Below are 25,881 nucleotides of genomic sequence, written 5' to 3'. Positions count from 1 at the left end.
TAGATAAACCCTCTTCCTTAAAACAGGGTGGTTAGTCAATGAATGTAATGGATGAAGCCATGCAGAAATATGTAAGCTCATCTTACAATAAATCTTCTGTAAGACACTACTCAGAAAAAGTTAAATGCAAAGTTAAGTACTTAAATACTTAAAATACACTTAAGGAAACTACCGCCTACCAGAATATGAAAGCAGTTTCACAATGAACGTCTTTCTCTCTCCAGCTTTCCTATTGGAAGAGGCGGTAAATGCCAATTTGCATTTATCAATTAATGCTTAGCATTAACCCATTACTCAATGCATGGTTATTAAAAATGAATTACATTACAGGCACCGTGCTGGGCATACAAGTTCAATAAGTGTATTAAGAGTCCAAATCTGTAGGGAAGGAAGAGAAAGTTTCTTTAAGATTCCTTTTGATTTTTTGTGTCTGTTTTTCTTAAGTCAGAGAAAAGGGCAAGCATAAATCTGTTCCTCTGACAAAGCCCTGATCAGAGATCTGCCCAGATGAACCAGCTGAGGGAAACAGAGTTTAAGAAAAGGCTAAGTGAAACCACTAAGGGTGCTTCTCCTCCATGGTTAATGGCTAAAGTGTCTCAGAAATCCCAGACCATACTGCTTTCACCATTAAACTGGATTTTCCTGTCTTATGTAATATTCGCCTTTTGGTGGCTTTTCTTTGCCTTCCCTACACTAGGAATCTGGCTACAATTCCCAAACTCTAATACACAGTTCTTTCCCTTGGAAGTTCGCAACAACCACAAATGCCATCTTGGTATAAACAGCATACCAAAGCTTCAAGGTCACTACAAGATAGGAAAGTGGGTAGGCTTGTTTTTAGCTGTTTTAGCTGTTAGGATAGCCCTGAGATAACTAAGAAATTCCTGGAACAGGCAGTGTTGATAAACGGACCAATGAGGAATAAAGAGAAGGCCGGTGGACTAGGGAAGCAGGGCCACTCGATAAGGCCAAAACAGAGCAGTGAGCAGACCCGCTCCGTGGGGCGGCAGAGAACAGGCATGATGTGGAAAAAACCAGGGCCTGGGGCTGCTCTTCCTGCTGCAGGACTAACCACCAGACACCAACTCCCTGAATGACATTGGTCCTCACCATCCCTATGTTCAAAGTGAAGAAATGCCCCTCAACTCTTCCCTGTGGCCTGGGAGAGGGTGCAGTGGCTAAAGAGATCTAACCGAAGAGAACCTAGGGCTCTGCCAGGAACAGTGTGACAGCGCAGTGCTGCCCCCGCAGGCAGTCCGTCGCTACTACAAGCATAACATACCCCATCGCTGCAGAGGTGGCTGTAGGGTTATTCTTCAGTTCCTGCACATTTACCACTTGAGGGACATTCTTCAGAGTTGATTCAGTCAAAGTACTTACAGCTATTCAAATAGAGAAGAGAGAGGCGTATTAATTGCAGTAAAGGATCACAAATTCCAGCCATATACAAATGAAAAACCAGGACAACAAATTCAAGCAGAATGTAATCTTATTATGTAAAGGAAATCTACTCTGGGCAGTTCCGCAGCTCTGTGCTCAATGGGACAGCTGGCCTACTCCATTAGTAAAGATTATGGGATGAGGTTTTGTGCAATTTAATCAAATGTACTAGTTTAGGGAAAAAGAATTCCCTGGCCATCTTTTATAGAGCAGAGCTGAGCTACCTGCAACACTGTTGGCTCATCCTGGAAAAGGGCAGAAAGAGCTAGAGGATGAGCAGTGTTCAGATTAAGGATTTCTGCCATCCATCCAACCGTTCTTTCACATGGGCGGCTTATTATTGCCAGATTTTGTTAGGTGTTGGGAATACAAAAAATGTCCAAAATATAGCTTCTCTGAAGGAGCTCACAGCTTAGTGAGACAGGCACATGAATAAGATGTGGAAAACGGAGCTTGAACAAGAATGGAGGAAAAGGCCAAGAGGCCTGAATTAAGGAATGGCAACAGGGATGGGCATGACACCTTATCTATCTTAGGCATGTCAGCTGGCATGTCTTTTTGGTCTTTCAATTTAAAACTGCATTCTAAAACACTTAATGACATTTTATAGTTAACTACTAAGAAAGTCTGAGCAAAGCTCTTGGATCAGTTTTTTGACACAGCTGAACGCGGTGGCCAAGGTGGAATGGGGGGTGTGTGGCAGCTCACTCATTCCCTCCTTCAGAGAAGCGAGCAGGCTCTTCTTGCCTACGGCTACACATACTGCATCCTTCACATTCAAAGGTGCCTACACCTTAGAAATTTTTGCTTCCAAAATGATAACAGAAATCACACCACCTCCTGCTGAGTGGAATAATCCCACATCCTGGCAGATTTTACGTTTATAAATAATCGACTCAATCAGCTTGATCTGGGGCCTATTCAGCACAATGCCAAGATTCTGCTTCCTCCAAGTAACATTTAAAGAAAACATCGAAGACTTCTATTTTTTTCAGAAGGCTCAAAGCTACCTTAAAAAGTTATCTTGTTTGTGCTCTTTCGTATCTATTTTAGACGCCTTAATAAAGGTTTTAATATTTGAACTTTTCTTCAGAATGCTTTTATCGTAATGGTAATCCTGTTTTTGTCTAAATCAAACCACTATGTCTCTTTAGTCTTTTAAAAAGAACCGTCCAAAGTGATACGTGTTCTGAGCAGTGATAAAACTAAAAAATAATTTTATTCAACTAAAACAAAAATATTTGATTTATAGCAGTTTCTCAACTTTGGCACTACTGACATTTTCAGCCTGGATAATCCTGTGTTGCGGGGGTATCCTGTGCATTGGAAGATCTTTTACAGCATTCCTGACTTCTACCCACTAGATGCCAGCAGCACGGCCAACCGCTGGGGAGGAGTGCGCGGTGCAAAATAGCCTCCACTTGAGAACCACGGGCTTGTACAAACATTACTGGTGGCAACTGAAGCCCTTGAGGCCAACTACCTAGAAATCCTAATGCAGGAAGTTCTGGATAGCCACAAAGCACTGACAAAATGCAAGTGCTGATGATGACGAGCTCATCAGTTTCCATCTGTAAAGGCTAAATTGGCAATCTTAAGAAAACACTGCACTGAAACAGAAAGAGCACAGGGTTGGAGGCCGGGTTCTGCTACTTATCGGCTGGGTCACCTTCACCTCTCTCCGAACCTGACATTACTCAAAAGCAAAATGGGTACACTAATAGCCACCTCCCAGAGTGGCTGGGATCCTTACTGACACTATGAGACAATTCTAATGTTATCCAGTGATCTAACAGCAAAGATTAATTTGGGGCTTGAAGCAGGTATTATTCAAAAGTAGGGATCAACAACCTCACCCCAAAACCACGGATTTCCCACTTGACTGGATGTGGCAGATCTAATACCTCCCCTTGAAATGAAAAAGCTTCAGATCTAGTCTCTGCCTTCTTGGGACCCACTCCCCGAAATGGGGGGAGGACTGTCCCATCAGTCCTCTCTTCTCAAGGGCAGCAAAGAGAGCCAGCTGCTGCCTGGGACCTGCTGTGCTGGCCTGCGGTGGCCAGAGCTCACGACCGTGGCTACCTGGGGCCTGGCTGGCCATCTGACGTCTCAGCGCTGCAGCAGCAGCCGCCTGAGGGGCTGAGAGGCTGTGCGAAGGACCGGGGGCGCCATGTTTCACGGTTTTTGTTGCAAGCATTGTGCTATCAGCCCCTTGAGGAATAATTTTGCTAGCAGATGTCGACACTGAAGGAAAAAGAAACACTAAGTAAGAGAGTGGGTCGGAGAGGAATACACAAAAGTGAAAGTGGCAAGTCCTCCACTGTGAGGTTACAGGGAAAACACTTAAGGTTAAAAATGCTTAAGCACGCACACAGAAAAGTACCAATAAACTCACAGGCTGGCACCTCTATCTTTCAAAGACGCCACATGTGATGTGCCTGCCCACGTTTATTAGCTAAATCTTTAACATGAGCACTTCCTCTGATACTGACCGAGACAGAACTTTCATGCCAACATAGGTCAACTCCCTGCTCTCTCTTCTCATAAAATCTCTCCATTCGAGCGCCTCCCAATGGGTGTTTGTTCTCTGTTAGAAGTCCCTTCAATGTGAAGTCCTGACACTGAACTGGAGGTGTGACAGCCCAATACCAGTCACTTCTGAGAGCCAATACTGACACCCAGTGTGGCAGCCAGCAAGTTCCGGAGCAGCATATGGCTACAAGTAACGAGCTGAAGTGAGCTAGAATTTGAAAGGCATGAATGTTGGATGAAAGGATGTTGCTTTAGAGCGAGGCAAACAGCCTCCTCCTCTTACTCCTGAAAACATCATTTGTGTGTGTGCTATTGTTTTTTTGTTTGTTTTAGTGTATGTATGTAATCTCTCCACCCAACGAGGGGCTCGAACTCACGACCCTGAGATCAAGATTCGCACGCCCCTCCAAATGAGCCAGACCGGCGCCCCACACCTGTTTTGAAACACCAGCTGGACTCAGCAGGAAAGCTGTGCCGGTGTGAGGCCTGCAGGGCCCCTTCTTCCTGCCTCTTTCAGATTTTCTGAATTCAGCTTCTAATTTCTGGACTATTAGCAGAGCGGGGCCGGACTTAGTGGTGGGACAGTATAAAAGCCAGGTACGGCTCCTCCAGCAGACGCAAACCTAACAGGGAGCTCGCTGTGCACTTACTGGACGTCCCCAGCACGCCAGGTGAACCATGAATCAGGTGAGATTTAGCGAAAGGCATTGCTTGAGGCAAGACACCAGGCTGGATGGAAGGGGTGCGCGCCACAGGTGCGTGCCGCGGGACCTGCGCCACCGTGTCGTCCTTACAGGACGCCCGTGTGTCTTCGCTCTCCAAAGACTGGGACACGGACGACGTGGAGCTGGCTTCGTCCAAGTCTTCATAGTATCTCTGAGACAGGAAGGCTGACCGGGACAGGCTGGCTACCAAGCCCGAAACAAAACACAAGTTAGACGATTCGGGCAAGTCTGCAAGCTGTGTCATTTCATTTTCACTGTCGGAAGAGAAATACCCAGTTGAGAAACACTTTAATTATGACTTATTTTAAGTGGAAGAAGCTCTCGTGGAAGGTGAACATACACGGTGTGGGGGCCCTGCTCAAAGGAAGCTTTGTGAAACCGAGCGGTGTAGGACAGGAACATTTTGACTGTCAAACAAAATGTGAAGTGAGACGCGGGAGCCATGCTGTGCTAAAGGCAGGAGACCTCGAGCCACCCCCACAAGTTGTCACAGGCAGAATACCAACAAACCGGGAAAGTACCAGACAAGCTTGCACAGAAGAGCCTCTTGCCAACAACAAACTTCTAAGAACAGGTCACGCGAACTGGGGAAGACTGAATGTCCTCAGTCCCGGCGCCTCCAACACCCCCAACCCTCAAATGATTCTTTTGAATCAACTTGGTTAAAAAAAAAAAAAAAAAAATTCCCTGAAACTAATCCTGACTTTCCCTCTTTTTTCCCCCTTCTATAAATGATAAAGTAAGGCCTCATGCTATTTTGGAAAACATATGACTGCTGTATAGTGGAAAAAACATAAACCAAACCAAAGACCTAGCCCTTTCTCAAATTCCTTAAAAGCACTGCTACTATTTACTGACTTGGTTGCCTTACAGGCACATCGCTCTGCAAGATTTTATTCGTCACAATCAACAAATGCAACTGAAAACCCACGCTACCTGCTGGGGCTGCTGCACCGTTCAGTTTGGTGGCCATTAGCCATATGTGACTATTTAAGTTAAAAATAATTGAAAGTAACTAAATGAAAATTTCAAGTCTTCAAGCTTCGCCAGCCACATTTCAACTGCTCAACAGCTACATGGGGCTACCATACTGGAGTGTACAAATACAGAACAGCTCTCTCATCACTGAAAGTTCTACTGGACAGCAGTGGGCCAGAGTATTTTCATGCAAGTAAATATGCAGCAGGGTCACCTGGAAATTCCATCCATAACCACCAGCACTGCTAGTAAAACTGCAGTGCATATTTTCTGAGAATTTATTTGGTGCCAGATGCTGTACAAAGGATCTACATAAATTATCCCATTTAGTCCTCACAATTATCCTATAAATTAAAAATTGCTATTATCGGACTTTATAATTAATACTTAAAAAGATTAAGTATTTGCATAAGGTCCTGAAGCTGCTAAGTGGTGGACCAGAATTCAAATCCAGGTACATCTGACTTGAAAGACCATGTTCTTAACAATATTACCGAACCCTGTGCTGGGCAGAACTGTGACCCCATGACCTTTGCCCCTGGTGCCACACCATGGTCATGTTTCCTCAGATGGCAAAAGGATGTTGCAGACATAATTAAGGTTACTAATCAGCTGGTCTAAAAATTGGAAGGTTATCCAGGATTATCCAGGTGGGCTCAAGGTAAAATCTCATGAGCCCTTAAAGGCAGAGAGGGGAAGCCAAAGAGGAAGTCAGAGAGCTGACGCCCGAGAGGTCCTCACCGTGCTCTCGCTGGCGTGCAGATGAAGAGGCCGGGAGCACACACCAAAGAAACACTGACCTCAGTCTGACAGCTGCAAGAAACTGAATTCTGCCAACAAGGGGAATGAGATTAGAGGTGGCCTCTTCCCCAGGGCCTCCAGATAAGAACTGGGCCCAGCCAACATCTTGACCTCAGCCTGGGAGCCCTGAGCAGAGGACACAGTGCAGCCACGGGGCGCCTGGACTTCTGTCCCACACGACTCTGACAGCAGAAATAGGTGGTGCTTCAAGCCACTACATCCGGGATAGCCTGTAACAGCACGCATAGAAAGTAAGTACAAACCCCACATTTTCTTAGGGCCACACTGTTCTAAAACAGTTCTCTAAAATCTTAGTTCCTCAGAGGTAATAGCAGCAAAAGACGATTCACACTCATCGCCTTCAAGAACTGGATAGAGACTGACATAACTATGTAACTCCCAAGGTCTGATATAACCCAGGAGGTCTCGTGTTTCCTTCCTTCATCTTTGTGATGCCATTCACTGACCTTGGATGGAGGGAGATCCACTGAGAGATGTAATGGCTATGCTCACTCACACAGGCCAGGAGCCTGGCCCGCCCACTTTCCCAATGGCGCTGTCTTCACAGCTGATATGCCCACTCCCTGTTGGGATCAAGGATGCAGCTACCTTCCTGGCATTAGAAAAGGGGCTCCACTGAAACCTAAAGAATCTTAATCTGCTTAAACTCTAACTCAGATTAGAAAAGGCAGAAAGCCATGTTAACAGAAAAAAAGAAGGAAAGAAATCATCATCTCAGTAGACACAGCAAACCTCACATCTCATGGGGAACTAATAGAAACCGTTCCCTTTGAGCTCAAGACAAGGATGCCCACTCACCACTTTAATGGACTCTGCACTGGCAGTCCTAGCTAGTGAAATAAGGTAAGAAAAATAAAGGACCAAAAAAGAAGAAACAAAAGTATTAGTACCTATAGAGAATGTAACTGTTCCCATAGAAAGTTCAAGAAATAGCTACAGACATTATTTGAATAAATGAGTTTGGCCAGGTTGCTGGATACAAAGTGAACATACAAAAATCCAATATATTTCTATTATCACAACTAACATAAAATAAAAAAAATAAAATGAAATTTAGCAAAGAAAATCCACCATTACAGGAACATCAAAAATGCTAAACTCATAGGAATAAATCTAACAAAAGATGTGTATGTTCTTCACGAAGAAAACACTAAGAGAAATTAAAAACGCAAATAAAAATATACCATGTTTAGGAGCTAAAAGATCAACATTGTACAAATGCCAATTCTCTCAAGTCGATCTAGAGATTTAATACAATCCCCAACAAAATCTCAACTTTTCTTCGAGGGCTGAGGGAGACAGAATTTAGCAAGACAATTCCAGTATTAATATGGAAAAAGAAAGCACCAGGAAGAGCCAAAACATTCTAGATCACGAGTCAGCAAACGAAAACCATGGGCCAGCTATCTGTTTTTATAAATAAAGTTTTATTGAAACACTGACATGGCCATTCATTTGTATACCGTCTGTAGCTGCTTTCCCATTACAAGGGCAGAGTTGAATTAGGCACAACAGAAACCATGAGGCCAGCAAGCCTAAAGTATTTACTACCCAGCCCTTAAAGAAAAAGGTTGCCAACTGCTGTCCTAGACTGCAGAACTTTCTGTGATGATAAAATTACTACTATCCTGTTATAGTAGCCACTAGTCACATGTGCCTACTGAGCACTTGAAATGTGGCTACAGGGATTGTATAACTGAATTTTTAGCTTGATTTAGCTTTTATTAATTTAAATAGGCTACTGTATTAAGACAACACAGCTTTAGAATCTAGAAAAAGAACAGTACTGAGGTTTACTTTAGTACAAGTTAATTAAGGCAGTGTGGTAGCAGTGGTTCCTAATCAGTGTATGACACCAAGAGACCTACATATAAGGATAACTGATTTACAACAAAGGTGGCCACTAAGCAGGGAGCAAAGGAGTCTTTTCAATAAACACTACTGGGACAATCAGATATCTAAATACAAAACATGTGAGCCATATTTATATCTTACACACAAATCAATTCTGGACAGTATAAACAAAACATGGTACACCCATACAATGGACCACTACTCAGCAATTAAAAGGCATGTACTACTTATATATGTTATGCATCATGCGTGAACCTCAAAAACATACTAAGTGAAAGAAACCAAACAAAAAAACTATATATGATTCCATTTATATGCAATTTCAAAAAAAGGCAGATCCCTACAGAAAGAAAATAGATCAGTGGTTGCTGGGGGCAGAGGAAGGAATGACTATAAACAAGCATGAAGAAACTTCCTGAGTGGTAGGAGTGTTCTAAAACTGGAATGTGGTAATGGTTATACAATTCTGCAAGTTTAATAAAAATCATCAGACTCTAAACTTATAAAAGATGAATTTTATAATATGTAAGTGATACCTCGATGCAGCTGTTTAAAAGAGAATCAATTCCAGGTAGATGGTAGATCTAAATTTGAAAAGCAAACCATTAACATTTCCAGACAATAATAAAAGTGCACGCATACTCTTGTTATGCAGCACTAGAGAAGGATTTCTTAAAGAGAACACAGAAAAGTACCAACTGCAAAAGAGAAGGAATGGTAAATCTATTTTAAAATGAAGCACTTCCAGGGGCGCCTGGGTGGCTCAGTTGGTTAAGCGACTGCCTTCGGCTCAGGTCATGATCCTGGAGTCCTGGGATCGAGTCCCGCATCGGGCTCCCTGCTCAGCAGGGAGTCTGCTTCTTCCTCTGACCGTCCCCCCTCTCATGTGCTCTCTCTCTCTCTCTCATTCTCTCAAGTAAATAAATAAAATCTTTAAAAAAATAAATAAATAAATAAAATAAAATAAAATGAAGCACTTCTGTTTGCAAAAGACATCATTAAGAGGGACAAAAAGCAACAAAGTGAGTACCTACAACCCATATAACCAACAAAGGGCTAGTATCCAGAATGAATACAAACTTTCACAAATCAGTAAGACAGATTACCCAATAGATAAGTGAGCAAAAGATGCAATCATACACTTCACAAAAGTCAACTATTAACCAAATACGTAGTAACACATACAAGGGTTACATCAGAGTTGTTAAAAGGAAAAAGACGGACAATATTAAGCTTGGCAAAAATGGAGAAAACTGAAATAGCCATACCTTGATGGTAAAAGTAAAATAAGCTGGTACAACCACTCTGGAAAACTGTATAGAAGACTCTACTGAAGCTGGGCATGTGGACAGACCATGAGCTAACAATTCCACTCCTCGCCACGTGACCAAGTGTAAGGAGTACACACGTACCCGAAGATGTTCAGAACAACATTCTATTCTGTTACAGCCAGAAACTGGAAACAGTAAATGTCCGCTAAGAGGAGAATGGATAAGCAAATGCAGCACACTTACACAGCCGAATACTATACAGGCAGCAACAAAACAAGTAACAGCTACCTGTGCTGGCAGGGATGACTCTGACAAACCTGATGTGCAACGAGAGAAATCCATCCAGAGAATAAACGCATGGATGTACACAGCATGCAAAACCCCAAAAAACAGGCAACACCAAACGACAGTGTCTGAGAAGACATTGTTCAGATAATAAAACTGACAAGAAAAGCACAGTTAAGGAGACTAAAGAGAATGACGACTTAATGCAATGTCCAATCCTGGACTGGATCCTTGATTTTCAAAAGAGTTGCTATGAAGATCATAGGAGGGACAGTTGGCAAACTGTGAGTACGGATTGCATATCATATAACAGTGTTCTATCAATGTTAAATATCCTAAATCTGATCATTGCATTATTGTGTAAGAGAACATCTTGTTCTTAAAGAACACACGCTGGAATACTTAGGAGTAGTAAGTCCTGTCTGTAACTTATTTCAAATAGTTCATCAAAAATAATAATATAAAGACCTGTACTCTGAAAACTATAAAAAAACCGATGAAAGAAATTCAAGACGACAAAAAGAAATGGCAAGATGGGGGCGCCTGGGTGGCTCAGTCAGTTAAGCATCTGACTCTTGATTTTGGCTCAGGCCATGATCTCAGGGTCCTGGGATCAAGCCCCCTGTAGGGCTTTGTGCTCAGCAGGGAGCTTGCTTGAGATTCTCTCTCTCCCTCTCCCTTTGCCCCTTGCCCCCCTCGCACACACACTCTCTCTCTCTGAAATAAATAATAAATCTTTTTAAAAAATGGAAAGACATTCCATGCTCATGAATTGGAAGAACAAATATTGTCAAATGTCTGTATTACCCAAAGCAATCTACACTTAAGGCAATCCCTATCAAAACGCCAACAGCCTTTTTCACAGAACTAGAACAAACAATCCTAAACTTTGTATGGAATCACAAAAGATTTCAAATAGCCAAAGCAATCTTGAAAAAGGAAAACAAGACTGGCGGCATCACAACTCCAGATTTCAAGTTCTGTTACAAAGCCACAGTAATCAAACGCTATAGTACTGGCACATTAAAATCTGACACACAGATCAATGGAAAAGAATATAAAACCCAGAAATAAACCCACAACTACATGATCAATTAATCTTTAATAAAGGAGGAAAGAATATGCAATGGGAAAAAGACAGTCTCTTCAACAAATGGTGTTGGGAAAAGTGGACAGCCACATACAGAAGAATGAAGATGGACCCTTTTCTTACGCCACACACAAAAATAAACTCAAAATGAATTAAGGACCTATATGTGAGACCTGAAATCCTAAAAATCCTAGAAGAGAGCACAGGCAGCAATTTCTCTGACATCAGCCATAGCAACATCTTTCTAGATATGCCCCCTGAGGTAAGGGAAACAAAAGCAAAAATAAACTATTGGGACTATATCAAAATTAAAAGCTTCTGCACAGCAAAACTAAAAGACAACCTACTGAATGGGAGAAGATATTTGCAAATGACATATCCCATAAAGGATTAAAATCTGAAATACATAAAGAACTTACACAATTCAACACCAAAAAACCAAACAATCTAGTTAAAAATGGACAGAAGACATGAACAGACATTTCTCCAAAGACATACAGATGGTCAACAGACACATGAACAGATGCTCAATATCACTCATCATAAGGAAAATGCAAATCAAAACTACAATGAGATATCACCTCCCACCTGTCAGAATGACTAAAATAAAAAACACAAGAAACAAGTGTTGGTGAGGAATGTGGAGAAAAAGGAACCCTCATGCACTGTTGGTGGGAATGAAAACTGGTGCAGCCACTGTGGAAGACAGTATGGGGGTTCCTCAAAAAATTAAAAATAGAACTACCCTACAATCCAGGAATTGCACTACTGGGTATTTGCCCAAAGAAAAACACTAACTCAAAGGGATACATCCACCCCTGTGTGTGTTGCAGCATTATTTACAATAGCCAAATTATGGAAGCAGCCCAAGTGTTCATTAATAGATGAATGGATTAAGAAGATGTGGGGTGGGTGTGTGTACAGACATAAAAAAGGATGAAATCTTGTCATTTGCAACAATATGGATGCATCTAGAGAGTATAATGCTAAGCAAAAAAGTGAGTCAGAGAAAAACAAATATCATATGATTTTCACTCATATGTAGAATTTAAGAAACAAAAATGATCAAAGGGGGAAAAAAAGGAGAGAGGAGGGCAAACTAAGAAACAAGACTCTTTAGAGAGAACAAACTGCTGGTCACCAGAGGGTAGGAGGGTGGAGGATTGGGTGAAACAGGTGACAGGGGTTAAAGAGGACACTTATCATGATGAGCACTGAGTAATGTACAGAATTGTTGATTCACTGTATTGTACACCTGAAATTAATATACACTGTATGTTAACTATACTGGAATTAAGATAAAAAACTTAATAAATATATTAGAAATAATAATAACAATAATGTGAGCATGTGTGGTAGAGAGGAGAAAAATAAAGCAATTGTGACCAACGTTACTAGGAAATATGGGTGAAGGGTAAGTGGGTGCTCACTATTGTTCTTGCAGCTAGAGTTTTGAAATTTTTCAAAATAGCAAGTAAAAATTACAAATATCAAAAGAAAAAAAAAACAAACAAAAGCAAAGGCATACTTTCATTTATGTCCATACAGTGGTACCTCTTGGGAGCTGGAAGACTGGGGTGCACAAGAGGGGTCTAGGAAGTTGGCAATGACAAGGTTCTGTTTCCTAACCCTGGTAGAGGTTACATAGATGGACATTTTTGTTTTGTGTTCTTTTCTGTACATGTGTTATAGTTCACGACTGTAAAAGTTAAATATGTTTTGGGGTGCCTGGGTGGCTCAGTCGGTTAAGTGGTTGCCTTCAGCTGAGGTTGTGATCTCAGGGTCCTGGGATCGAGCCCCAAGTCGGGTTCCTTGCTTAGCAGGGAGTCTACTTCTCCGTCTCCCTCCGTCCCTCTCCTCTGCTCGTGCTCTTTCGCTGGCTCTCTCAAATAAATAAAATCTTTTTTAAAAAGTTAAATATGCTTATATGCTCTGAATTATTCTTTATAGTACATTTCCTAGACTTAAAGTGCTTGAGTCTAATATGCAGTTTCTGCTTAATGTCTGTATTATCTTCCTATTTGAAAGTCTAATGTGGTCAGAGACTATGTTTCTCTTATTAACCCGTGTCTGGAACAAAGTAGGCAATCATATTTTATTGAATGATCAAATAAATTACATAAATCTCACTTCTAAGGAATTTATTACGAAGATAAAATCAGAGATGTGGTTAAAGATTTGTGAACAAAGATGTTCTGAGCAAAATCTTGGCAATAAGATTAACACTTAACAGGAACTGGATAAGTAAATTACTCCCAATACAAGGAAATAGTGTGCAGTCATTAGAAGGCATATGTTCAATATTCGAAAACAGAAGGCAGACGAAAGGCTCATGAAAGTTATTTTTCAATTTTAAAAATTTTCCAGGGCGCCTGGGTGGCTCAGTCATTAAGTGTCTGCCTTCGGCTCAGGTCATGATCCCAGGGCCCTGGAATCGAGCCCCACATCGGGCTCCCTGCTCCATGGGAAGCCTGCTTCTCCCTCTCCCACTCCCCTTGCTTGTGTTCCTGCTCTTGCTATCTGTCTCTCTGTCAAATAAATAAAATCTTTAAAAAAAAAAAATTTTTTTTCCATTTTTTTTATTGTGGCAAAATACACAAAACATTAAAATTTCCCACCTTAACCATTTTTTAAGTGTACACTTCTCCAGTTTTATGTACATTCACACTGTGGTGCAACCATCTATCTCCAGAATTCTTTTCATCTTGTAAAACTAAAATTCTGTACCTAGTCTACATAATCCCCCATTCTCTCCCCCTTGGTCCCTGGCAACCGCCATTCTTTTTGTGTCTGTAAATTTCATGACTCTAAGGACCTCATCATATAAGTGGAATCATACAGTGTTTGTCTTTTTGTGACTGGCTCATCTCTCTTAGCACGTTGTCCTCATGGCTCATGCACAGCGTAGCATATCATCAGAATTTCCTTCCTTTTTAAGGTGCATATATACCCCATTGCGCTTACCCATTCAGCCGTTGATGGACACCTGGCTTGCTCCTCCCTTTCAGTTACTGTGCATAGTGCTGCTGAGAACATGAGTGTACAGTTATCTGTTTGAGTCCCTGTTTTCAGTTCTTTTGGGTACCTACCCATGAGTGATTTGCTGGATCACATGGTAACTCTCTTTCCCATTTCTTAAGGAACTACCCAACTGTCTTCCACAGTGGCTGCGCCATTTTGACCAACAGTGCACGAGGGTCCCAATTTTCCACATCCTTACCAACGTTTACTTTCTGTTTCATACTAAGAAACCGTTAGGACACAGAACTACAAATGTTATAGTCCCAATCTCATTTTCAAAAAATCAAATTTATGTATGCAAAGAAAAAAGTTTGGGAGTAAACCAAAATGAACTAACTGATGACATACCTAGATTGAGGGATAAGAGTTATTTTCTGTTCTTCAGACTTTTCTCTATTTTTCCAATTACACACGAAGAAAATATATTCTTTAGACATAAAAAAAAGGCTATTAAAAATTCCCTTGTCGGGGCACCTGGGTGGCTCAGTTGGCTAAGTGTCCAACTCTTGGTCTCAGCTCAGGTCTTAAGCTCAGGGTCGTGAGTTCAAGCCCTGCACTGGGTGTGGAGACTACTTACAAAAAAAAAAAAAAAAAAAAAAATTCCCTTATCTATGACCACTATTTACCTAACTCAACACTATATGATTATAGAAAAATTAATAAATCATGGTACAGTAAGATTAAATTAAATTTCCTTCTATTTTAATTACCAAAAAGCATTTGTTGTTGGTATAAAAAAAAAGTTTCAACTCAAAACAGAATTTCAAAGACAAAAGCAGATATGGGCACTAAAGCAAAGCAGGATTATGTATGAAGTTGTACATGACAAGTATTTTTTTTTTAAGATTTTATTTATTTGACAGAGAGGGGGAGAGAGAGCATAAGCAGGGGGAGCGGCAGGCAGAGGGAGGAGAAGCAGGCTTCCCACTGAGTAGGGAGTCCAATGCGGGGCTAGATCCCAGGACCTCGGGATCATGACCCAAGCCGAAGGCAGACGCTTAACCAACTGAACCACCCAGGAGCCCCTGACAAATATTTTTTTAAAAAAGATTTTATTTATTCATTTTAGAGAGAGAGAGAGCATGCTCAAGCAGGGAGAGGGGTAAGAGGGAGAAAGAATCTGAAGCAGACTCTGCACTGAGTACAGAGCCCAAGGCGGGGCTCGATCCCACAACCACGAGATCGTGACCTGAGCCGAAACCAAGGGTCGGACGTTCAACCGACTGTGCCACCCAGGCTCCCCACATGACAAGTATTTTTTAAAAAGAAAATTGAGATAATAATGTAGATAATTTAATGACAAAATTCTCTTTCATTAGTCACATGGCTTCTTTTCCACAAGTGTGTTGTGCCATCATTCCCTTATCAGCAGTTTTTCGCTTTATTTCCTAAGTAGTTCCCCCCCCAACCCCAATGCAATTCTACTCAAAACCCCATACAAATGAGACAAGTAAAGCATCTCCAGACAAAGCAGAGGCCTGGGTCCCTGGTGCCAGCTCAGCCTCCTCCAAACCCTCGGGAACCACCACCATATAACCGAAGGGCTGCAGAACACAGTGTCAAAGGCATAGCAACCACTTGAACTGCGCTGTCCGGTATGTGTAAGCTGCTCCCTACTCTAATTAATTCGGAGGGACAACAGATTCTGGGGACATTTTCTCTATTTCCTATTAAGAACTAAAGGAAAACACAGACACACAGACACAGATACATTCAGACTCCTCCTTACATCCTACTTCCATACCACGTACTGCATGTTTGATGCTAAAAAATTCAGGACCATTTCCCTTTACCTGGAGCAGTGGATCTCACTGGGGGAGTCTTCCTCTTGGCCAAGAAGTTTCTCAGCTGTGCCTGTTTCACGGGTGACAGTTTAGCTGCAAGAAATTCATGAACCCATAAATGCTTAAGACTTGGTTATTAAGAAGTCAACAGAAGAGGACATAGAGAGTTAAAGAGTGAGAAGAATGTGTTTACCTGGCACTTTGGACAAGGGCTTGGTGTGAGATTCTATGGTGGTTTTCAATAAAGCATTACGGAGACTTTCGAGGTCACTGTCAAAACTGAAAGAGGATCGTGTTACATACAAACCAACTATGACCTGAGAAATCTCCCAATATAAATGCCAGAGATGAAAGCCTCCCCAATACAGAAATAGGAAATCTGACCAATCAACATAATCAATCCAAAAGGAAAGAGATTACAATCTCAATACCTCCCCACCCCGGGGCAAACACAGCACTAACAGCGCTTTAGCACAAAGGGCAATTAGAAGGTACACATTCAGCCTAAAGGCAGAAACATAAAATCACCCTGGTAACTGCAGGAGTAAACTGTCTAACTGCCAGGTCTGAATGTTTCTACTCAAACAAAATGACAAGTCTGAGCTTCTAGACACGTCAGTGAACCTAATTCTACCAGTTAATTTTCAAAAGAACAATGCTATTTCTATAGGATCTGCCATCATCCGCTGGTACCTGTTTCATCTGGCACGCTTTATTTAACTCTCCAATAATCCCCTGAGGCAGGTATTGTTACTCCCATTTTTTAGGCAAAGGAACAGAGGATCAGAGAGGGTGAGGAACCTGACCAGGATCACACAAGTGACAGCAGAGTCACTTTCAAACCCACATCTGAACTACTCTACGACTTCTGCACCTGACTCCCAAATAGTTATCTGTTCCTTCAACCACATTCATCGAGTGCCAGTGGCACCGACAGGCCCGTTCCCCTGCACACCCATGAGTGCCGCTCTGGGAGGTGACATCCGAGGGAAGGCTCCACTGGGAGGTTTGGTTATAGAGACGGAGCTGCTGGAGACTGTCCACTAGGTGATTCAACCTCTTCCTCTGCTGGTTGATGATTTCCCGGTTGTTCGCTAGGGTGTTAAACAATGTCTCTCGCTCTGGCACAAGCAAGCGCCTGTTGACAGCAAGGAGGAAAGAATTCGACATGAATGGTGCAAGTACTACAACTCCAACAGTGAAAGAATAAAATGGAGAACCCCCAATGGACAGGCAGCATCAGGAAATTAACCAGAACATAAAAAGGGGATGAAAGCTTTACAAGGATAATACAGAATGAGGAAGGGGAAGCTTACGGTAAGCAGCCTGGGCCTGTAGCAAAGGACAGCGTCATCGGACAGAACCTCACAGGTGTTCCGGGGAAGAAAAGGGTGGGAGACGGAGTAAAAAATGGGGCGGGGGGGGGGGGGAGATGTGTTTAGCTATATACTTAGGGCTTGTCTATTTTCCTGCAAGTCAATTACACCAAGAAAAAAAGCCCTGGGGTCCACTAGAGGTCTATGGAAATCGGTCATTTCTACAGGGTGCTGTTAAAAAACACTGGGATAAGCGCTCAGTTTAGCAACAGGGAGGTACCCCACCTGAAAGATCTAAAACAAGAAAGGAACAACAGTACCTTTCTTTCTGGTGACAGGACAGTGCAACATAAATTTTTAAAAAGGCATTTCAGTAGGCTACGAGATAATATTTAGATGGACTTAAAAACAGAGATGTGCTAGAAACCTATAGATTTATGAACTTAAAACTCTGCAGAAAAGGAACTTAAAAAAAACAAACAAACATGTCAAGCAGAAAATCCATGGTTGTCATAAAGGGGAAGAAAGCCTGGTTCCTCTGTTAGCATCATACACTTTTTAGGAAGCCTAACTTATTAATTAGCAGAGAGAAATCCATCAGTCATGCAGAACAGAAGGCTCCTGCTGTCAGGTCAAGCCATTCCCTCCCATGCACTTGAACATGAATTCAGAACCAGCACAGTGAGCTGTGAAATCTCTAATGGGGCCCAACTGCCCAGGCCACAGAATCCTTCCCCTGCCCAGCGTCTGCAGCATTGATGCTCACCTCTACCTTCCCCTACCTATGCTCCAAACTGAGGCTCTCAGGTCAGGTATAAAGCCTTCCTCCGTGTTGTACAGTATGACATATTAGAATCTGTTTACTGAATTTTAAGCACATTCTAGCCCAACCCGTGACATCACACCCACTTACAGGTTCTGTGATCCCACAGAATAGCAAGTAAACAGATCATTTCCCGGTTTGTTTCCTTACAGGGCTAATCACACTAATCAAGTGTAGGTGTTTCAGAAGCCGAGCATTTTGAGGGCTGATCTGTTTCTCGGCTTTCCTGTGGGCACCTTCACTGTTCTCAAGATGTACTGCTTTCTATTCCTTCAGGAAAACAGATGGCATACAACCAAACATCCGGGGACAGAAGAGCAGGGTAGTACAAGGCTTTCCTGCACCTTTCTTCCTCTCTTCCTTCTAAGTTATCCACACTAATTAGGAATGTTTTCTCAACAAGAAGATTTGGAATATATAGAAAAGTATAAAAGAAAAATTCCTCTTAATCCCACCTCAAAGATATAACTGAATATTGTGACTGATTTATTTCTAGCCTCTTTTCTACGTTTAGACCTCCAAACTGAGATCATCCAGTCTGATTTTTTTTTTTTTTTTTTTTAAAAAATTTTTTATTTTTTTTTTGGAGAGGGAAAGAATGAGACAGGGGGAGCACATGGGGGGGGGGAGGGTCAGAGGGAGGAGCAGGGAGCCCGATGCGGGACTCGATCCCGGGACTCCAGGATCATGACCTGAGCCGAAGGCAGTCGCTTAACCAACTGAGCCACCCAGGCGCCCCATCCAGTCTGATTTTTGTCTTACCTCCTTCTTCCATATTTTTTTTGGGGGGGGGGGGAAATCAGTGGTTACACAGTATTCTGCATTAAGGAAAAAATGTGACCGGACTTATTTAGCCACTCCTCTAGCTTCTAGAGATTAGGTTGAATCCAATTTTTCACTGTCATATATTCTGCTGCAATATAAATTCTTTTATGTAAACTGTTGCAAATGTTGCTATTATTTCTGTAGAATAAATATCCAGAAATATAGTGACTGGGTCAAAGAGAATGAACAATTGTAGGGTTTTTAATCAGTGCCCCTAAATTATCTGTTAAAAAGGCTACAGCAGTGTCTCCTGCAACCCGTGGTGGATGAGAGACCTCGCTCACTTTTGTTTTCTCTTTTGTTCCAGATGCCGATCCCATTCCAAGTCTAGCACATCGTTCACATCTTGGACAGCAAATTTCACATATTGATGAAGGCGCCGAATTTCCTACAAGAAAAAAACGAGAAGGCAAATGACTAAGTTTTCCAGTAGCTTGGAGGAGGGTGTATTAAAACAATCAAAATAATTTTGCAATATTTTTCTACTGAGAACTGTAACGAAAAAAAGAAAACACAAGAGCCTTTAATATAATCATTAGAACGTTATAATTAAAGCAAAAACAACAGAACTCAACCTTTTTAACTGCGATAGAGGAGCGGTTACAAAGCACAGGGAAGCGGGTTGGGTGTGCCGGCCTAGGGCTCCAGGGAACATGCTGTTGCTTATTCTCATTTGTCAGCTCCTATAAAGCAACTCAACATGCTCTAGGAATTTTCCACTGCGCTCTGCTGCTCCAACAGCACATCCATTTAGCTTTTGTTCTCCCACCCATGAAATTAACTGTAATACAGACAAAATTACCCTACAAAAGTGCTGAAAATAATTCTGAACCTATGTATTCATAGCATGGGACACCGAAGTCTTCTTACCAGTTGAGAAAAACTCATCTCTTCTCAAAGAATAGTATCAGCACTAGACATGGGACTGACCATTCACTAAAATTCACACCTATTTGAGGCCTGCAGTAATTTTCTTTAAACTTCAGTCTGGTGTTCACCTTCATGGCTACACAACCTGACTCAAAAATTAAAAGTGAAATAAAGATGAAGCATTCCATTAAATATGTATACAAAGGAAGACAATGTGCTATGCACTAGGAGTAAGTTTTTACATCTGTACAAAGTTCTTACTGTGTTTAACTGTATTTTTGAAATTACTCTTGGCTAAGGGCATATGGACCTAGTGGAAAAAGAGCAAATTGTCCTTTAAAAGGAGCCAGGCTGGGGTGCCTGGGTGGCTCAGTCGTTAAGTGTCTGCCTTCGGCTCAGGTCATGATCCCAGGGTCCTGGGATCGAGCCCCACATCGGGCTCCCTGCTTCTCCCTCTCCCACTCCCCCTGCTTGTGTTCCCTCTCTCGCTGTGTCTCTCTCTGTCAAATAAATAAATAAAATCTTAAAAAAAAAAAATTGCAAATGCATTTAACTGCTGACCCAGTGATCTCTTTAAAAAAAAAAATAATTAAAAAAATAAAAAATAAGGAACGCCTGAGTGGCTCAGTCGTTAAGCGTCGGCCTTCGACTCAGGTCATGATCCCAGGGTCCTGGGATCGAGCCCTGCATCGGGCTCCCTGCTCAGCGGGGAGTCTGCTTCTCCCTCTGCCTGCCGCTCCCCCTGCTTGTGCGCTCCCTCCCTCGCAAATAAATAAAATGAAAAAATTAAAAAATAAAATAGAATAAAAGGAGCCAGGCTGATCCCAGGAAGCAGTAGTAACCTTAGCACCGAGTACAACCTGCAGCTCACTACTCGGACGGCTGCAGGGAGGCCTCCTTTGAGCACAAGCGCCGCCGCGCCTCGTGTGTTCGCGAGCACTGCTGCTTCTGCATGCCCTCCCACTATCTACCCGACAAGCCAACTTCTCTTTTAAGGCCTGTCATAGCTACTTCTTCTCTGTGGCCTGGCTGCTCCCTCATCTGCACTGCCATAGCAACAGATGCCACGATCACATGTTCCCTTTTCCACCACCACTTATCCAGCTGCAGGGACGGGACAGCGTGGCACAGTGGTGAAGAGGCACAGGCCCCACACCAGACTCCGGCTCCAGCATTTATTCACGGGGACACCCGCGCCGTTCCAGTATCTGCTTCCTTATCCTTCTTTTGTATGTGGTATGCGCTCAGTAAATGCTAGCTATAATTATCTGCTTGGTACTGTGAAAAAAAGAAAAGCATTTCCTTTTGAATGGGGAAAGTGTCCCCCCAAAACTGTATGCTTTTCTTTTCGTTTGGACACGGAGCAAGAGGTGAAAATGCACGAAGGAACAAAATGTATCTCGATGCAACACGGAGGTGGTCATTTGATGAGTGGCAGGCAGGGAGCCTGCTCTGTCTTGCTAAGACAGTAAATACCCACAGTCCTCCAGCAACACCACAAGGGCTGAGGACACAGCGGGGGTTCCTCAACCTCTCCAGGACAAGGATCATTTTGTTCCTTTTCCTACCATCGGTCAGTTTACCAGGTATGGGATGGAAATGGCAGAAAGTGTAGAGTCCGCAGTCTCAAACTCCCTGAGGCAGGAGGGGATTCATCACACTCACAGACCTCACATCCTAGGCGAGGAAGTTCAGAGCGGCCAACCGTGCACCCTCTCCTACCAGGACTCTGGGCAAATGTGAGGAGGGAGGAGGTAACCCCGCTAAAGCTTGTGATGCAACAATTTTCAGTAAATTGAAAGATGAAAACAAAAACCAGATTTCACTACAACAGAGAATAAGAAAAATCATAAATGAGAGAAGTGACTCTGCTGAAGTATGGTGCACAGGAAAGAGCCCCAGCAGGTGGAGCTTTCCAACTGTTCACTCTTAACTAACATCATCATCATGGTCAAGCTCCTTAGACCATGGGGCCCAACTTCCTTAACTGTATAATGGAATCAGTAACTCTCATCTTGCAGAGCAGTTGGTTTTGAAGTCTAGAAATAACGTGAAAACACAGCCAGCACTGTACTTAGAGCTCAACGAGTAGTTGCGACATGAAACCTTATTATTCATGATTTGATTTTTAGGTATATTTTTTTTTCAGTGGTATGCTTTCTACCAAGCTTACAGTTTACTCAAGAATTCTAATGTTAGTTTTAATTCTACAAAACATGAAGGGGAGAAGTGCTGTTTTCATGGCCACGGCCAAGGACATCTATGGAAAGTGGGCAAATTATTCACAGGAAACCAACAATTTCCTAAGGGCAGGCATCCGAATCAAGACCTGACAAAGGAGAATGACTTGCAGGAGTTGGTTTTAAACAGCTCATTTGGGCTGGATTCTCCTACCTGGAGCTGGGCTTCGCTCTTGGGGTCCAGGGGTCTCTTATAGAGCAAGTGCAGATACCCAGAGTCGCAGTCCCTCTCGTTTTGTTCCCTGGCTTCTTCCACACCAGCAAAGCCCTCAAGTAAAGTTGTTTTCAGGGTACTGATATCTCCATGAAGAGACTAGAAAAGGTACAAGGGCCATATTGAGACAAAGAGTAGCATTTCTGAGAAACAAACCTTTCTGTCCGGATCAAGGACAACTATTTGGTGTTTCTCAAACAGCTTACATGATGCACCTGTGAGTACACAAAAAGAAATTCATACAAAAAAGAAATTCACTGCTTGGAAAGAAAAAACACAAATATTCACTTTTTTAAAGTTATTTTTTCTTCCTCATTGAAAACCACATATTCCAATGACCAGAAACTCAAAGAGTAAGAAAAGCTACTGGTCGTACCTAGAGTCCCACTGCCTGAAGACAACCACTGCCGACACCCTGGAGAACTCTCCTCTTTCCAAGGAGAGTTTTCAGAGCAGGGCTCTGGAGGCAGACAGTCGGGGAGTGGCACGTGGTAACTGGGTAGCTTTGGGCAAATTATTCCACCTCTCTACGCTGAAGGTTCCTTACTTGCAAGAGACACAGAGCAATAGCACCTACCAAACAGGATGGTTTGAGAATCAGCAGTAATACTTGATATTTTTACATTGTATATGCTCGTAAACCTCTTTACTATAATCTTTAACAATTTATTATAAAATATGGTAAATTTTCAAATATACCTAAACTAGTAACTATAATAAACTTTTACGGAATGGCTGGTATTTGTCAATGGGATAGAAACTATTATTATTCCATTTTCTATATGAGAAAACTAAAACCTAGAGTAGCTACATTAACCTGCCTAAAGTCACATAATTTGTAAAGTGCTGAAGACAGGATCTGAACTTGGGCATTCCTAGGTAAACTACTCATGCTTCTATTAAAAAACAAAAAAAACACAAAAAAACAACCACACAACACCAGGATCCTTGAAGAATGGAGTGCTAGGAGAGCAACTTTTAAAGTGCAATTCAACTCAGGAAGAACGTCAGTAGGCACAGACCTCCGTGGTCTCTTTAATCTCCAAAAGAAAGGTGTGCAGGTCGTCGGATTCCGTTCGCAGCATCTTCATCTCCTCCGGAGTGCCCACTTGGAAACAGGCTTTGGAAGTCCGGGCTTTCAGCTCTCCCAACTCCTTCTGAAAGTGCGCAATCTGCGGGAGCCAGAAAAGAGGAAGGACCTCAGTCTGAACGGGGTGGCGGTGCCGTCACGGCTCCTGGTCCCTCAGAGCATGCAGCTCCAGGGCGCACCATGGCCGAATGCCAGAACAAAACGGTCATGCACGAGTCTGCACTCAGAGCCACTCCAGTCTCACGGTCAGAGCTACTTCCGGAAAAAATCTGCAGGAACGACTTTACCTCCTCCCCGATTCCAGCCATCACAGGATCTGACTCTTTCCACTGATGTCCCTGCTTTTCTGTAACAGGAGGCTGAAGTGGTTTCGCCTGAAATGGAAGGCACAAGGTTGACAGATGCACGCCCACCATGTGAATGGCTTCTTGAAGCAGCTACTTCAGTGCCTGGCACCCTCACAATACAGTCACTGCTCCCTCACCCCTTCTTTCGAACCCATACTGACAGGGTACCTACTTGGTGTGAGGCATGCTCTAGACAGTGGAGAGAGAGGTGAACAAGACAGAGGAGGTCCCTGCTCTCCTGGAACTTAGATTCTACTGGGCTAAGACAGGTAAGAAGTAAGCAAGTCAGATCATCTCAGCTGGTGATAGTGACAGGACAAAAGTAAACAGGAACTTAAGAAGAGAAAGGGGGCACGACTGGAGAGGAGAGGGCCCAGAAAGCCCTCACTGAGCACAGTCTCTGCACTGAGTCCTGAGGTAAAGCAGAAAGCTACGGGAAGTTCTAGAGGAAGCACCTTCCAGGCAGCGAGAGGAGCAAGCGCAGAGAATGGGAGGCAGGAAAGAACTCTGGCATGTTGGAGGCCAAGAGATAAAGTAAATGTGGGCCCAGGGAAGTCGGTGGGGAGGGAACTGGAAAGGGCTGGTCAGGTCGTGTATGACTAAACCAAGGAGTCTGAATGTTTTTCTAAGAGTGGTGAAAAACTACTATTGGCGTTCCAGGAGAGTTTGTTCTTTGATTTATGATTTTGAAAGATCCCTCTTGCTGCTAAATCGAGCACAGATGTCAGTGAGAGGGAGAAGAAATAGGGAAACCAGTCAGGAGGGTAACGAGGCAAGAGACAACAATGGGCTGAAATAATGACGCTAACAGGGGCAACAGATGTGGATTTATGCCACGCACACGCCACATCAGAGTACAGCTGACAAGATCTTCCACTACTAAGGACTAGGGGGAGCTTCTGTTAAATAGAGGGATCCAGAATGACTTCTGGGTTTGGGGCTTGAGCAAACCACCTGGAACAGGTTCTGGAGGAGACAGAAATCAAGAATTCTGCTGTAGAGACGTTGTAACTTGAGATGGCTTTTAGATTATTTGATACCTACAGCAATTACCATATAGAGGATTTTTAGACTAAATAAGCAATCATTAAAACAGAAAACATTTATCTAATAAATACCATGTGTCGTGCACTATGCCAAAACCTAGACTTATAAGCTGGGCATTTACTATGAACCCCGTAAAACAGCAAGCATTTATGTAAAAGTCCAAGTCAAGCATTATGCCAAAAGCACCTGTAAATAGAGCATTTATTGTGTGCCCTGTAGGGGTGTGTGCTGAGGGCAGGAGTGAGGCTGGTGGGGAAAGAGAAGGAAAAACCATGACTCTGGTCCTGAGGGCACACAAATCAAGTGGGAAAGTGACATAAAATTCTCTTGAAGTTAAACCATAATAATAAACTGAGGTGACAGACTGTAAATCTAAATATGAAAAGAAAATAATAAAGCTTTTAGAAAAACACAGGAAAATATCTTTTTGACCTTGGACCCAGAAATAATTTCTAAAACAGAACACAAAAAGCACTAACCTAAAAGAAAAGGTGATATACTGAACTATATTAAAAATGTGTCATCAAAAGACACCACAAGCAGAATGAAAAAGCAATTACAGAGAAAGTATTTGCATTATGTGTGTGCACACATGCATGTGTGTACCCGACAAGGAACTCTTACAGAAATCAGTAAGAAGACAGACAACCCCATAGAAAAATAGATTAAAGACTTGAGAACAGACACCCCATTAAAGAAGATATTCAAATGGCCAAAACCACATGGAAAAAAGGCTGAATTTTAGAGGTCATCAGGGAAATACTAATTAAAACCACAAAATACGACAATAAAAAATGAAAACTAGAAAGACCAGTGAGGACACAGAGCAGCTGACTCTCATATACTCCTGGTGGGCATTTACTGAAGAGAAATATACACAGCAATTCCACTCCTCTGCGTACGTCCAACAGAAACGCATTCATATGTTCACCCACAGACCTATGTTGTGACCCATGTTCACAACAATGCTATCTGCGGTAACTTAAACCCGGAAGCTCTTCAGGTGTCTGTCAGGGGCAGAATACACACTTGTAGTACAGCCGCCCAATGAATTCCATACCGCCACAATGATATGGATCAATCTCACAAACATAATGTTGAACCAAACTGCCCGATACAAGAATACACACTGTGTGATTCCATTTTAGAGAAGGTATGAATAGGCCAAACTAAGTTCCACTGTCAGAAATCATAGCAGGGAGCCCCCTTCGGCAAGGGGAGTAACTAAAAAGGGCACATGTGAGGGAGAATTCTGGGGTCCTGGTAACGTGCCATTTCTTGACCTGAGTGTTGGTTACCAAGGCATA

General features: G+C 42.6%; 1 protein-coding gene across 4 annotated transcripts in view; it reads right to left on the bottom strand.

The window, feature by feature from the left end:
* The window catches only part of NUP214 (nucleoporin 214), a 99,724-nt gene that overhangs the window by 50,393 nt on the left and 23,450 nt on the right, over nucleotides 1–25,881 (bottom strand). For all 4 annotated transcript variants that reach the window (XM_032418194.1, XM_032418191.1, XM_032418193.1 and 1 more), the window contains 10 exons: nucleotides 23,468–23,554; nucleotides 23,113–23,262; nucleotides 22,031–22,189; nucleotides 19,051–19,154; nucleotides 16,758–16,940; nucleotides 15,996–16,081; nucleotides 15,812–15,895; nucleotides 4,623–4,880; nucleotides 3,523–3,684; nucleotides 1,283–1,382 (listed from right to left, as the gene is read on the bottom strand). In XM_032418194.1, coding sequence (XP_032274085.1) covers nucleotides 1,283–1,382; nucleotides 3,523–3,684; nucleotides 4,623–4,880; nucleotides 15,812–15,895; nucleotides 15,996–16,081; nucleotides 16,758–16,940; nucleotides 19,051–19,154; nucleotides 22,031–22,189; nucleotides 23,113–23,262; nucleotides 23,468–23,554 — 1,373 coding nt within the window. The remainder of the gene's footprint in view (nucleotides 1–1,282; nucleotides 1,383–3,522; nucleotides 3,685–4,622; nucleotides 4,881–15,811; nucleotides 15,896–15,995; nucleotides 16,082–16,757; nucleotides 16,941–19,050; nucleotides 19,155–22,030; nucleotides 22,190–23,112; nucleotides 23,263–23,467; nucleotides 23,555–25,881) is intronic.

This window comes from Phoca vitulina, unplaced genomic scaffold (genome assembly GCF_004348235.1).
Source record: "Phoca vitulina isolate PV1807 unplaced genomic scaffold, GSC_HSeal_1.0 scaffold21, whole genome shotgun sequence".
NCBI classification, from domain to species: Eukaryota; Metazoa; Chordata; class Mammalia; order Carnivora; family Phocidae; genus Phoca; species Phoca vitulina.
Note: the sequence above shows the minus strand (reverse complement) of the source record. Positions and strands in the feature narration are given on the sequence as shown.